The sequence below is a fragment of the Mesoplodon densirostris genome, chromosome 2 (genome assembly GCF_025265405.1).
Source record: "Mesoplodon densirostris isolate mMesDen1 chromosome 2, mMesDen1 primary haplotype, whole genome shotgun sequence".
NCBI lineage: Eukaryota > Metazoa > Chordata > Mammalia > Artiodactyla > Ziphiidae > Mesoplodon > Mesoplodon densirostris.
The window spans coordinates 143,002,253-143,017,483 of record NC_082662.1 but is presented as its reverse complement, the minus strand read 5'-3'; the positions used below and the strand labels follow the sequence as shown (position 1 = coordinate 143,017,483).

Here is a 15,231-nt window from a genome sequence, read left to right as displayed (position 1 = left end):
TCCCTTTCATCACTTTAAGGATATCATGCCACTCCCTTCTGGCTTGTAGAGTTTCTGCTGAGAAATCAGCTGTTAACCTTATGGGAGTTCCCTTGTATGTTTTTTGTCATTTTTCCCTTGCTGCTTTCAATAATTTTTCTTTGTCTTTAATTTTTGCCAGTTTGATTACTATGTGTCTTGGCATGTTTCTCCTTGGGTGTATCCTGTATGGGACTCTCTGCACTTCCTGGACTTGGGTGGCTATTTCCTTTTCCAGGTTAGGGAAGTTTTCAACTATAATCTCTTCAAATATTTTCTCGGGTCCTTTCTCTCTCTCTTCTCCTTCTGGGACCCCTATAATGTGAATGTTGTTGCATTTAATGTTGTTCCAGAGGTCTCTTAGGCTGTCTTCATTTCTTTTCATTCTTTTTTCTTTATTCTGTTCTGCAGCAGTGAATTCCACCATTCTGTCTTCCAGGTCACTTATCCATTCTTCTGCCTCAGTTATTCTGCTATTGATTCCTTCTAGTGTAGTTTTCATTTCAGTTATTGTATTGTTCATCTCTGTTTGTTTGTTCTTTAATTCTTCTAGGTCTTCGTTAAACATTTCTTGCATCTTCTCGATCTTTGCCTCCATTCTTTTTTGGAGGTCCTGGATCATCTTCAGTATCATTATTCTGAATTCTTTTTCTGGAAGGTTGCCTATCTGCACTTCATTTAGTTGTTTTTCTGGGGTTTTATCTTGTTCCTTCATCTGGTACCTAGCCCTCTGCCTTTTCATCTTGTCTATCTTTCTGTGAATGTGGTTTTTGTTCCACAGGCTGCAGGATTGTAGTTCTTCTTGCTTCTGCTGTCTGTCCTCTGGTCCCAGTCATTTTTTGATTGGGTTGTTTTTCTGTTACTGAGCTGTTTGTATATTTTGGAGATTAATCCCTTGTCAGTTGCTTCGTTTGCAAATATTTTCCCCCATCCTGTGGATAAGCCAAGTTTTTGTCCAACATACATGAGTTGCACAGTAGCAGTATGTTATGGGAAGACAGAGAAGGAAGTGATTAACTTCAGGGAACAAGAGAAGGGGATTTTTAACCTGAGGGTTAGAGAATAACCACGATTCCCATAGGCACAGAAGAGGCAGAGGGCTTTCCACGAAGAGAGTGCAGCAATGGCAAAGGCACTGAGGCTCATAAGAGCAAAGTTTGGTTGAGCAGTGGGAAGGAACTCACTATGGCTGAAGCAGGGTTTGGGGGAATGGGGAGGTGGCAATGAAGGGGATAAAGAGGTGGATGGAGCCACATGTGAAGGAGCCATGTTCAGGTGAGTCTCCTGAGGTTCCCCTGCACCCAAGCATAGGGCTGTCAGCTCAGTGCATGGGAAATTAACTCAGGCTGCAGTACAAGCATGGACCTAATGGCAGCGGGAGTCAGTGTGAGTGGAGGTTAGACCAGATAAAGGGAGATGGCTATGGTTAATGAATTGGCCCAGGAGAGGGACAACATGACGGTGGCAGTGAGGTTAGCAGTGAGGCAATCAGTGTGAGAGATATTTAGGATGTAGAATCAATATGACTTGGTGGTTTTCTTTATGACTAATGCAGGAAGCCTGAGAAAATGAATGTACTATCGATTAAAGTGCTCATGTATTTAAAAAGTATTCATTAAGTCAAAAACACTGAACTTGTTTTGTAGAAGGAAATAAACTTTGTCCCTATTAAAAAAAACATCCTCCTAGCAGTGGTTTCTCTCCCCATCTCCCTTGTACTCCTATGTATTGTTGGCACTTATCAAACTGCCTTGTACCATTAGAAATAACTTTTCATTTGAACATGTCTTATTTTTCTATGGGGAAACCTGAGAACTCACAGAGAGCAAGGACCACGTTTGATACATATTCATTACCCCCCTGGTTATACGTACCATGGAGCCTTATACCTATCAGGGGTTCAGTGAACAGTAATGGTTGACTAATTGATTTTGTTGTTATATTTCAGAAGGTGGTGAGATGGGTCGAAAGACAAAAGAACCTTTTTATTTTGGAAGAATATTAGATTTACAGAAGAGCTGCAAAGATAACGCAGAGGCTTCCTACTTACCCCTCACCTCCACCATTTAAAATTGGTGATGGTAGAACAAAAACAGCCCTGAGTCAGTGTGCCCTTGGACAAGTCACATCATCTTAGCAAGCCTCAGTTTTGTCACTGGTGAAAGAAGGATAACAGGGTCCCCTGCCTACCTGCTCTCTCCACGTCACTGGGAGAAATCGTGCCAGATGGTGAGGTCGTCTCAGGGGACGGGCGGCTGCTCACTGGCGGACCCACGCCTTGCTTCCCTGGAGCTCGCTTCCTCTCCAGGATGGAGGCCCCTCAGCGGGCAGGAGGCTGCTCCCAGTCTGCTTCCTCACAGCCCCATCTGAGCTGCCGGTGATTGAGTCTTCAGTACCACAGCCCCAGGGCACACATAGAGTCCAGCATATAGGAAGATAGACAAGTATTATTTGATGGAAGAAGGGAAGGGGAGACCATTAACTGGGGACTATAAAGTGCTAAACAGTATCCTGGGGAGGGGAACACAGGGCAGGGAACTGTGGAGCATGGAAGTCTAGAGCTGTGTCTGTAGAGATGGTCCATTAACCCCCTCATTTTACGCATAGTAGAATGACTTGTTTTTTTTGTTTGTTTGTTTTTTGGGTTTTTAAAATTAATTTATTTTGGGCTGTGTTGGGTCTTCCTTGCTGCGTGCGTGCTTTTTCTATTTGCGGCGAGTGGGGGCTACTCTTCGTTGCGGTGCGCGGGCTTCTCATTGCGGTGGCTTCTTTTGTTGCGGAGCACGGGCTCTAGGCACGTGGGCTTCAGTAGTTGTGGCACATGGGCTCTAGAGCACAGGCTCAGTAGTTGTGGCGCACGGGCTTCGTTCCTCCGTGGCATGTGGGATCTTCCAAGACCAGGGCTTGAACCCTTGTCCCCTGCATTGGCAGGCGGATTCTTAACCACTGAGCCACCAGGGAAGTCCTAGAATGACTTGTTGAAGGTCAAATGTTAGGAAGGGGCAGACTGAGGTCAAGTGACCTGGTCACCAGGGCACAGCAAGCTACCTCCTAACGTGTGTGGAGATCTAGTGACAGTGTTGGATGTCAGAAAGTTCCTACTCTGAACAGCCCTCCAGCCAACAGTGACAAAACTGCCAGGCTGCTGTAATCAAATCTGATCCTGGAAACCGAGGGCTTTTTCCCCAGCTGCACAAGAAGTAACCCGAGATCCAAGCTGCCCGCCCATGGGATGTTTCCACCCCTACTCTTACTGCTCTCCTTTCTCACTGTAACTGGCTCTGCAGGGAGAGGCACCCAGGCCAGAAAGGAAGACCCATGAATGTACAAAAGATGGAGCACTGCCCATCTAACCCCACTCCAACCCCCCTTTTTCCAATTCCTGGGTTCAAACCACAAGCCAGGACCCAGGGCTCCATCTCCCTCTGGGAGATGGGCAGGATCCAGCATGATGAGGCCAGAGAGCCTTCCTCTCTCCACCACAAAAAAATCATTTTCCCTTCTCTAAACTCTGTTAGTATCTTTGGTTCATGTTCTGAATTTTCCACGTACATCCCACCTGATACATCTATGAACATTTGATTCATCCATGCTTATTCCTTTCCACCTAAATTAAATTTTCCTTAAGGGCACTGGCCAGGTTGCACTCGTCTGAGACCCCACATGAAAAGGACTCAGTAAATGTTATTTGTGATGTCTTTGAGCTTACTTGAAGTTTCCTCCTCCTTTCCAGAGTCCCCTTTCTTCCTGCTTCTTTCCTCCCCTTCTGTACTTCTTAGCAAGTTGGTGTTTCTGTGAAGAATGTAGTTTAAAACTGAGGAACTACCATTGTAAATCAACTATACCTCAATATATTAAAAAAAAAAACCCAAAAACTGAGGCGCTACCAACATAAGGCCTCACAGCCTGTGAGCTGGCTTAGCTGGTCCCCAATACTGAAAACTTGTGCTAGAAAAGGCCCTCTGAAGTTAACTGCATCAAAGTGAGTGAAATACGTAGGAACAAACCTAACCACAGAGGTAAACGACTTGTACTTGGAAAACTATGACAAAAGAAACTGAAGACAACAAACAGATGAAAAGATACACTGTGATCAGGATTGGAAGAATTAACATTGTTAAAATGACCATACTGGGTTTCCCTGGTGGCGCAGTGGTTAAGAATCTGCCTGCCAATGCAGGGGACACGGGTTCGAGCCCTGGTCCGGGAAGATCCCACATGCCGCGGAGCAACTAAGCCTGTGCGCCACAACTACTGAGCCTGCGCTCTAGAGCCCGTCCTCCACAACAAGAGAAGCCACTGCAACGAGACGCCCGTGCACCACAACAAAGAGTAGCCCCTGCTCGCCGCAACTAGAGAAAGACCGCGTGCAGCAATGAAGACCCAATGCAGCCAAAAATTTTTTAAAGTATTTAATTAAAAAAAAAACCACACACACAGTGAGATATCACCTCACACCAGTCAGAATGGCTATTATTAAAAAGATAACAAACAACAAGTGTTGGTAAGGATGTGGTGAAAAGGGAATCCTAGTATATTGTTGGGGATGTAAATTGGTGCACCCACTATGGAAAACAGTATGGAGGTTCCTCAAAAAATTAAAAATAGAACTGTCATATGATCCAGCAATTTCACGTCTTGATATTTACCTGAAGATGACAAAAACACTTGAATTAAAAGATATATGCACTCCAAGGTGCATTGCAGCATTATTTATAGTAGCCAAGATATGGAAGCAACCTAAGTGTCCATCAATAGAGGAATGGATAAAGAAGATGTGGTGGGAATTCCCTGGCAGTCCAGTGGTTAGGACTCCACGCTTTCACTGCCAAGGGCCCGGGTTTGATCCCTGGTCAGGGAACTAAAATCCTACAAGCCATGCAGTACAGCTCCACACACACACAAAGAAAGAAGATATGGTATACATGTACATATGTGCATGCACTCACACACACGCATGCACACACACGCACCCCACTGGAATATTACTCAGCCATAAAAAAAAGAAATCTTGCCATTTGTGACAACATGGATGGCTCTAGAGGGTATTATGCTAAGTGAAATATCAGACAGGGAAAGACAAACAGTGCATGATCTCACTTATACGTGGAATCTAAAAAACAAAACAAAACCAGACTCACAGACACAGGGAACGATGGATGGTTCCAAGAAGGGAAAGGGGGCCAGGGGGCAGCGAAATAGATGAAGGGGATTAAGAGGTACAATCCTCCAATTATATAATAAATAAGTCATGAGTATGTAATATACAGCATAAGGAATATGGTCAATAATATTGTAATAGCTTTGTATGGGGACAGATGGTCACTAGACTTATTGTGGTGATCGCTGCATAATGTATGCAAATATCAAAGCATTATGTAGTACATTGAAACTAACATAATATTGTATGTCAACTATGTTTCAATTTTAAAAAAAAGAAAGAAAAGAAAAACCTCTCTGAGCCCAAGTTTCCTGTTCCCTAATGATTCCCAGTCTCCTTTTGTGTATTCTGAAACAGTTTGCCCAAGTGTTCATTCTTTCTCCCTTGGATCAGGAGAAAGAATGAACATGCCTTCTGGGCCAGGTTCTACGTTCTGGTGGCACAGACAGGCTGACATTAATGCCTGACTGGTGGTTCTTTTTGCTTCTTCTCACACATACACACATACATGCTGAAAGCCTTGGGCCAGGCCTTCAGCTCTGTTTCAGTGTGGTAGAAATTAGATAGAGAAGTAAAATACATATGTATGTAGATATATAAACATATATAATCTATAATCCTGAATTTGAATTGGAAATATCAGCAGAAACTCACCACGTATTTACATTAAAAAATGTTTTTCCTAGCTTTGTCCACTGAAAAGACCTAAAACCAATGATCAACCTAGTAACAAGTACTCCCAATGCCGATATTATGGTCTCCGTGGGAAAAAACCTTTTTCCATAAAAAGCAATCAGAGACCCTTAGAGAAAATAGCTCATTCCAGGTCTATGGCAAGAAATATACAAGATGAGCCAGGGCATCTAGTCATGCCAGAAAGCAAAGCAGCATTCAAAGACCATTTAGAAGTTTGTCAAAAGGACTCAAAGAAATCAACTTGAAGAGGCTCCCACTGGCCAAAGATGGGAACAATTTGAACATGAATAGCAAATGCAAAGGATTGAAACATATCACATATGTTTAAACACATGAATACATAATGACATTAAAGGGAAAAACCTCTGTCATCACTAGGAGTTAACCAATTCATAATTTTGAAAACTGGTAAATATAAGGAAGGAGTCCAGCATTTCTTTAGGAAATAAAAGAATATCATAATTTTCCAATGCCTATGAAAAAATGGGTCTAAGATATCAATGTTACTAACATCAAAAAAGGAAGACAAGCAGACAATACATATTCCCTTCTATGGAGGTACACAAACCTATTAAGTATTCTTGCAAAAACAAAAAAAACAAATCTGATCTGGTCTCTGACTATAATTACCAAAATAGAAGAGCAATTACAGAAAATAGAAGGGCAATAAAAACATGTGGGGCCTCCCTGGTGGCGCAAGTGGTTGAGAGTCCGCCTGCCGATGCAGGGGATACGGGTTCGTACCCCGGTCTGGGAGGATCCCATATGCCGCGGAGCGGCTGGGCCCGTGAGCCATGGCCGCTGGGCCTGCGCGTCCGGAGCCTGTGCTCCGCAACGGGAGAGGCCACAACAGTGAGAGGCCCACATACCGCAAAAAGAAAAAAAAAAAAAAAAACATGTGAAATATCACCACAGGGATGCAATCAGCAAAATCCAGATGATCTATAGGACAATCTAGTTCCCTTAACAAATGAATTGCAAGGAAAAAAATTAAAATTGAGGAGGTACCTGTGAATTACAAGAGATTTAAGAGACACGTCAACCAACTGCAACATAAGGAACTTATTTAGGTTTCAGTTTGAACAAAAATTATACAAAAAAATTTATGAGACAGGGAAATGTGAACACTGACTGGATATTTGATTATACTAAGGAATTTTTTTTTGGTCTGATAATAGCAAAGTGACTGTTTTTTTTTTTAAATAAGTGCTTATCTTTTTGAAATACATCCTGAAATATTTAGGAATGGAATATGATACCTGAAATTTCTTCAGAATTATGTAGGAGTGTACAGAGGTGTTAAGTTAAACATTTAAAGGCCTGTGTCCCTCTGATGGGACAATCAAATCTGAATCTAACCAAGCCTCTAGATCTTATTACCAGATTATGGGGGGAAAGGGGGGAAGAAGGAACATTTTAAATAACACTGAGGATACAGTCAGCCAAACATAGAATGTAGACATTTTTGTAGGAAAAATGGCTGTTTCTTCACCAATGAATGGCATTTAAAAAAAAAAGAGGGAAACTGTTAGAGATTAAGAGAAACCTAAGAGGCATAACCACTAAATGCAAATTAATAGTTATTTTTCTTCGATCTTGATTTGAACAAACCAGCTGTAAAAAGACATTTTCAAGGCAGTTGGGGAAAAATGTACATGGGCTGGGTAATTGATGATAAGGAATTACTGTTTGTTGAATATATTCATGGTATTGTGATCAGGTTGTTTAAAAGTCCTATTTCTTAAAGATACATTCTGAAGTATTTTCAGGTGAAGTAAAATTGTATCTGCTATATGCTTTAAAAATACCCTGGGTGGGGGGGAGGGAAAATAGATGAAATAAAAATGGCAGAATGTTAATAAATGTTGATGTTGGGTTCATTATCACCAGGCTCATTTCCTGTGTATGTTTGAAAACTAATAGAAAGTTAAATAAAACATAGAACATTTAAAAAATAAAGCTAGGGTGTTAACTATACTGACCACTTGAATTTAAGGGACAGGAAGGCCGGTTAAGTTTGGAGGGGTGAGGAAGTGGCAAGGCTGAGAAGACTGAACTTGATCTGAGCCTGGCAGGAAGGGTGAAGGAGGTGGGAAAGGGTGGGAACCCAGGCACAGTGGTGTCGAATCCTCACCCATACATGCCAGGGGCTTCCTATTGCTGTGGTTGATAATGCGTGCTTGTTCCATCTCCTTGGCCACACCGCGAGCCATCTGAGAAGGAAAATGCCCCCACTCTCTATACTTCTTACTCTCCCGCCCTCTCCCTCACCCTCAAAGGGACTCCCCAATTCTGGGGAAGCACAGCCACACCCAATCGCCAAAGGACAAAAAAGTGTTGGTCTATGGCTCCACCTGCTGGTGGTGCTGGGAACTGAAGCTGCCAAAACGGTCCTGATGAGAAGGAAGCTGCGGGTAATTTGAGATTTGGTCTTTTCCGCTCAGAAAAGACACAAAGACCAATTAAACATGTAAGAAGGCTTTAATTTCATCACCATAAACATTATACTCTGATTGCTCACATACAGTATAAAATATTTATTCCACTAAATAAATAAGACATAACATTATTGCAAACGGCACTTAAAGCCGCTGGAGATAAGACCTCCTTAGCCCAGGCTGGGGGTGCTCCTGAGTTTCTGTGCTAGATTCCCCAAGCACAGATATGCCCTGGGGGCTGAGACGGATAAAGGCTCAAGGAGCCACACTCTGTGCTTCTGGTCCCAAAACAGCCCCAAGGAGAGGGCTGTGGAGCCAGTGGGGAAAGGTGGGGTTGGGCAGCTCCTTCATCAGCCCAGTCCTAGAGGGAGCAGAGGGGAGCTGGGGGGGACGGCAGAGTCAAGAGGGGAGGGGAGGCTACGGAGGCTGCTGAGACCTGAAGCCCCACCCTTCACCTTTCCCCAGCCCTCCCCGCCTTGGGTAACAGGATTTGGGATATCAGTTGGGGTAAGCAGAGCTTCCAGGCTCAGGGTTAGGCAGTTCTGGGGCCAGACCAATCACTCCAGGAGAAGGAGATTCTGACAATTCTCAGCCCAATAACCAATCGTCTCAGGGGACCTAGTCATTAGGGACCTCATCCTACCCAACCCCTAAACACCTTGATTCCCCTTCTACTTAAATAAATAAGTTAATTATTTAAAAACCCGTGTCCCTGTGATGGCAACACAGGGGCCAACAAGCCAAGTCCTAATAAAATGCAGGGGGGGCGGGGAACAGGAGAGAGGTGGCGCTGTGGGGCTAGGCAGCTTCCCTTCTCCCCTCGGGACCGCGACCCCCAATAACTTTCATACTTTCAAATCCGGTAGAGGAGCGTTTCACATTACAAACTCCCATGCAAGAGCGACACTGGGAGAACCTATGGGATAAGAGGCCTTGGTTGTAGGAGACCAGGTGGCTGAGTTTACCCAGCTCCCCAAATCCCTTCTCTGGGTATTTCTCAACCAGGACACTAGCTGTTAACCCTGAGCCTGGGTGATCCCCCGGCAGAGGCCTGCATTCCAGTGCACAGAGTTAATTAAATGCCCTGCCCTTCTTTCCTTGTGGAAGTCCAGACTGAAGCCTTCTGGAGAGCTTCCAGTCAGCCAGCCCCAAAGACTGAGGAGAGGTGGGAGGGAAGAAGCCCCAGTCCCCTACTTGTGCAGCTATGTACCTCACTGCCACAGGGAGGCAGCAGAGAGCCACACCACTTTGGCAGCAATAGAAACTGGAAGGCCAGCCCCCAGCCCTACCGGGCCAACGGGAGACTGGAATAGGGAGAGCTGGGACCCAGTGAGGCAGGTCCTCCCTCAGTGGGCTGGAAGTACTCTACACAGAGTATTTGGCCAAGTCGCTCTTGTCAAATACCACCTGTGTGACAAAGTAAATGGCAACCAGACCCAGACCTGCAGCCGACACCATATAGGCAGTGACAGACTGGCTGAGCTGAACAATGGAGCCCATAAACAGAGACGGGGCCACCTGGGACAGCAGGAAGGCACTGTCCAGGACGGCAAGGTCCAGGCAGATGCCCCGGCCCGGAACAACCCTGGCCTCGGGTGGCTCGCCCACCACTGCACGCATGGAGACATCGCAGGCAGAGGCCCCACAGAGTGCAGGTGGAGGAGGGAGCAGGCCGCTGCCTCCAGCACCCGCGTGTCCATTGGGGAAGGGAGATCCGGCCTTAGGGCCCGGCGAGAAGCTGGTCATCAGGCTGTCCTCACTGGCACCACCTCCATCATCTCCGCGGTATTTGGGCAGGAAAACCTGGGGGGAGGGGAACACACAAGGACAGGTATGTACCCAAGCATGGGATCCCCCAACTAGGAGAACAGGCCCTGGCCTTTATCCCAGGGGCTAGAAGAAACCAGGCACTAGGCCTTAATGAAAATCGGGCAGCAGGTCAGAAAACTGAGCAGACCCTGCTTGGTCTGGGTCTAGTGAGGATTCTCCTCAGAAGGGGGGCAGGGGGGGCAGGAGGGGACATCTGAAACCAGACGTCTAGGTCTCCTCTAGCCCCTCCTAGAATCAGTAAGTGACACACAAACTCAGTACTGCAGGTTAGGAAGAGAACAGAACCCCAAGGTAAAGGAAAGACACAGAAGAATGAAGACAGGTGGGCAGAGAGACATGTCAGAGCAGAGGAACAAAGTCCAAAGGTGGGGGCCCCAGGCCCCAAAGCCCCACACAGACGCTCCTAACCCTCCTCCTTCTGCCCCTACCACCTCACCACTGGGACACCCTTGTCAACCTCCACAGAGAGACGCTCCCTTCCCACTGTGGGTCCCAGGCCCAGGCTAGAGTTGCTGCCCTACTGTGACGTCTGCGGCCCCAGCCTGGGGCAGGGAGGGTCCTCAGACTCAGCCTGGAAGAAGCAAGGAACAGAAAGAATCGCCCTCTTCCCGACTCCCATGGTCCAGCTGTGCTGAGGCCGAAGCCTTCTCGTTCCTTCTCACTGTCTGCCTTGGATCAGTGTGACCTGTCCCTGCCCTGCCCGCAATGTCCCAGTGCCTCCCTCCTATCTAAGGACGAGGCCAGAACTCATCTGACCACTTTCCCCAGGCCCACTAGCGCCTAACACAGAGCTCTCAGGGTCAGCTGCATTAGCACTGGGAGCCACGGCAGAGCTCAAGCCTGACACCAGGGAATCCCAAGGCTCATGGTGCAGCCAGAAGTGGACAAAGCAGACATAGATGGGGTGCGGGGCCAACCATGCCTGGGACCTCACCTCCTGCCTGACACCCCACAAAAGATCAGTGCGGCTGGAGCGTGGAGAGGCCCCTGGGGACAGACGTGTTCTCAGCCTGAAGGGAAGACCAGCTCAGCACATTCCCTGGCACATGCCCAAGCCTGGCTTCTGGACACCAGCCCAAGCCCCCAACCAGGGCGGGAAAGCGTGGAGGATGATGAAGATTATCAATGCGCTGACAGGGGCCTCGGGGACCAGCTTCCCCCAACCCAAAGCCCCACCTCCACCCCCACCCCTGCAGCTACCTATTCACTTCACCAGCCTCCCAGCTACCCCACCCATGGCCTACAAGGGGAAGACGATGTCTTTCCTACAGTCTAGAAGCCCTATGAAGCCAGGCTGCATCTCTTTTTCCTTGGGACGCCCCCAACTTCTTGCCCTCTGGGCAGAGCTCTGCACCCAGGGCTGTAGCTCAGTGAGGCCAGTGGAGACAACAAACGTGACCACACAGCCTGGTCAGGAGGCTTCCCAGAGAAGGGGGCCCCTGGAGGGGCTGGTTAGTGTGGGGCTGAGCAGGAAGGAGGCCCCCCAACTTACACAGTGCCCAGGCGAGCGGTGTCAGGCGCATCAGGCTCAGAGATCCGCCATGGGGGCGGGGGGAGGGGACGAGGCAAAGGAGTGAGGCAGGAAAGAAAAGAGAGAATTAAACAGAAAAGGAAGACAAACCGAAAGAGGGAAAGGGGCGGTAAGGAGCTTTCCCCATCTCCGAGACCAAAGCAAGGTTTGGGTCACTCACAAGGTCCTCCGCTGAATAAGGAGAGGCGTGGCCCACACCAGACCTTTCCCTCACTGGCTGCTGAAGCCGGGTGCCCCAGAGGTCATCTGATCCAGCCCCCTGCCTCTGCACAGAACAACACAGCCCTGACTGAGGGCTTCTGCTAGCCTGACTCTTCAGGATTTCCAGAGAAGGATTTCACATTTCCTGCAATCATCCACTTTAAGTGCTTTATAGTCCTGACACCAGGAAGTCATTCCCAGAATCTAATCTACACCCTCCTTCCGCAGCCCAAGTCTCTGGCCCTGGGGCTACAACAGGCTTCCTCTCCCATCAAAGAATTCCTTCTCCAGCTTCTCTTGCCAGACACCGGTCCTGGGCTAGTCAGCTGCCCGTCCACCCCACTCCACTCAGCGGCCAGGGCGAGTACCTGCTTCTCCCGGTGGTAGAGGGATGCTAGCGTGTACGGCAGGATCTGCAGGGCAGAGAAGGTGAACCCAGTGAGGGCAGCTGAAGCGGTCACCACCACCACGCTGTGGGACAGGCACGTGGCACCGGCAGCCACAGGGAAAGCCACCACGCTGGCCAGATAGACTGCCCGGGTGCCGAATCGCTGCACCAGCCGGTCCATGACCAGAGAGAAGAGCAGGGAGATGGCACACTGCAGGAACAGCCCCAGGCTGCCCATCCGGACCCCTGGAGTGGGGCGGGGGAAGAAGCCATCAGACAGGGGGTGGGGGAAAAAGGACCCAATACCATGGGCGGGGGGAGAGGTGCTCAGAATTAGGAGCCACAGGCACCTGCTGCCCAAGACCTGCTATTTTCCAGACGTGCTCCCCAGCATCCCCTGCCCTACCCATAGCAACGGGAGTGTAGGTTCTTCCACTGACCTCAGGGCATGGGGCCAAAGCCACTGGCTAAGGGCAAAGGAAGATGTTCTAAGGGTTGGCTGTGCGCAGCTTGTCAGGAGGGGTAGAGGGAACACAAAGACATTTCTGCTGGGGGCTCCAAGACAGAATTCCAGACGCCTGAGCTGGAAGGGGCTGGCAAGGCGATTTGGAAAGTCAGTAGGGGAGCAGAGGGCACACTGAAGTTCAGGCCAGGCGAACCCGAGGCCCAGCTTCTGGACCTTAGATAAGCTCAGCCTCTTCCTCCATCAAGTTGGGGCAATGACTGATCAAACTCTCCGATCAGCCCAAGGCTCTGCTGAGACTGCAGCAAAGCCACTGTGCTCCTTGAGCAGCTGCACACGCAGCCTGCACACTGGCCCATTTTCCTGATGGGGAAATCGGGGCCCAGATGCGTCGCCTCCAGCCCAGGTACAGGCTGTGGGCATCTCCCTGCACGCGAACATCCACAGGAGGGCAGCTCCCACGACAGGGCCCCGGGCTGTCAAGGCCTTACCTTCATCATAGTGTCTCCGGGCCTCGGTGCCTGGCTCAGCCCTGGGAACACCCTGGTACAGCCCCTCGCCCACAAAGTCTGTGTAAAACAGTGTGAAGGTCATGAATGCCATCCAACTGCACAGCTCGGCCACGAAGAGTCGGCGTAGGGTGCGAGGCATGCGGCAACAGAGCTGGTGCAGCCGGGGAAAGAGGGTGCGCAGGTTCCAGAAAGCCAGGCGGGCGTGGCACGGGCAGCAGTGGGGTGGTACAGAGGGGACCGACAGCCCTTCCACTGGCTCGGCTGGGCCCAGCGCTGCCTCCTCAGCCACAAACAGTGTGGCTGCCACGCAAGTGAGGAAGATGAGAGTGAGCAGGCCAAAGAGGCACTCTTCCTGGGTGCCCAGGTAGGGGGCCAGGGCACTGGCATCCCAGTCGATGGCAGGCAGAAGGTAGCCCAGGCAGCCCCCAAGGCTGATCATGAAGGCGTAGACGGAGAACGCCTGGCGACAGTGGTCTGGGTCCCGGAAGAGGTCAGAGAGGAGGGCCTCCAGCGGAGTGAAGCACACCTGGCCGCAGAAGTCCAGCAGCCCCACGCCCAGGATTAGCAGTGCCAGCTCCAGGGGCCTGGTGTCCGGGCACAGCAGCCCCGCCAGGCGGCCGGCCCTCGGGATGAGGAAGAGGCTCAGTAGGACACCCAGGGACAGCGCCCAGATGAAGGGCCTCCGGCGACCATAGCGCCCACGCCAGTGGTCGCTGGCTGAGCCTAGGAGTGGGACCGAGACCAGACCCAGCACTGGACCGATGCCTGCAAGAAGGGCAAGTAGCATGAGCTGGAGGCTGGGGCCCAGAAGGGGCAGGGGGGAGGGTACCAACTGTGTACTGGGGCTGTGCTGAGTACTTCACAGGACCCCAATTTACTCCTCACAACTAGGATCACTACTGACCCAACTGACCAGTGATCGCCATGCACAGGCATGGTTTCAACAGGCAGTCTGACCCCAGAGCCTGTCCTCCTGACAGAGCCCCCTCTTCCTGGGAGTCACATGATGATGACATTTGCCCTCCGTGGCTTTTACAGAATTCGTCCGCAGTTAGGAGCCCAGCCCCTGCCCTAGCGGCAAGAAAGAGCCTGGCGGTGGGGGCTGAGGGTGGTCCCGACCCTACTAATCAGCAGCTAAGCTAGCCGTCCAGCGGCCTAAGTCACCTAACCACTTATTAGCTTCCATCATCTTCTCTGTGAAATGGGTAACCTCAAAGCGTTGCTGCAGGAATTAGATGAGACCACAGGTATGAATTACAAAGGGCAGTTTCTCCAGTGTCTCCCGTGGGCCATGCATGGCGTAGGGACCAGGGATACAGAGGTCACCAGAGAACGTCCCTGTACCCTTTTCTATCTCTCAGACCCCCTGAGCCCAGGGTCACCCCCTCCCCAGCCACGCTGACCCACCAGGCTCAGGGACAGCAGGCAGCCACCTCTGCTTCCAAGCAGCTCTTTGGGCAAAGGCCCTGTCGCCCTACTTCCCCAGAGGACATATATCTGGAGCAGGAGGGAAGGAGGATGTGGGGACTCACCCAGCACCATGGTCATGAACTTCTCCTCTACCCCCACTTCCAACAGCAGGGGTGGCACGTAGGTGATACCTGCAGCCAGGCACACCTCCAGGCCGAAGGTCAGCAGATTGACCAGCAGGAGCTGGGCTTTCCGATGCCGCAGCAGGCGGCTCACCCACAGCCTCTGGACCATGATGCGCCAGGCAGGTAGGGCTCCGGCCTGTTCACACACTCCAGGACTGCTCCGTCTCAGCCTTGCTCCAGACGCCTAGGCCTCTCCTCCTTGCTGCCACCGACCGCGTAGGACTCAGCCAGAAACCCATTTCTGCGGGCCCTCCGTGCAGGTCTAGTTTCTCAGCCATGCTAACCGCCTGTCTGTCATCGTGGGGTGCCTCGGTGGGGACATATCTCAACACTCAGATCCTAAAAGAGCTGGGATAATCACACACACAGAGTATTAAAAGAGCTGGGACAATCACACA

The 15,231-nt window shown here is 49.9% G+C and overlaps 1 protein-coding gene across 1 annotated transcript; it reads right to left on the bottom strand.

Moving 5' to 3' along the window:
* Positions 1 to 9,167: 9,167 nt before the first annotated feature.
* On the bottom strand, positions 9,168 to 14,964 carry SLC45A3 (solute carrier family 45 member 3). The gene is made up of 4 exons (XM_060088434.1): positions 14,771 to 14,964; positions 13,218 to 14,003; positions 12,244 to 12,509; positions 9,168 to 10,116 (listed from the first exon to the last, which is right to left on the bottom strand). Exons 1-4 carry the CDS (start codon positions 14,940 to 14,942, stop codon positions 9,679 to 9,681), a joined length of 1,662 nt encoding a protein of 553 aa, XP_059944417.1. The 5' UTR covers positions 14,943 to 14,964; the 3' UTR covers positions 9,168 to 9,678.
* Between the last annotated feature and the right edge of the window lie 267 nt (positions 14,965 to 15,231).

Bases quoted from the DNA above. Each gene is read 5' to 3' on its own strand.
- SLC45A3 (XM_060088434.1), bottom strand. From the start codon at position 14,942: ATGGTCCAGAGGCTGTGGGTGAGCCGCCTGCTGCGGCATCGGAAAGCC. The intron at 12,510-13,217 runs GTAAGGCCTTGA...GCCCCACTCCAG, and splicing joins CCGGAGACACTATGATGAAG to GGGTCCGGATGGGCAGCCTG. The intron at 10,117-12,243 runs GTACTCGCCCTG...CCCTCCCCCCAG, and splicing joins TCTACCACCGGGAGAAGCAG to GTTTTCCTGCCCAAATACCG.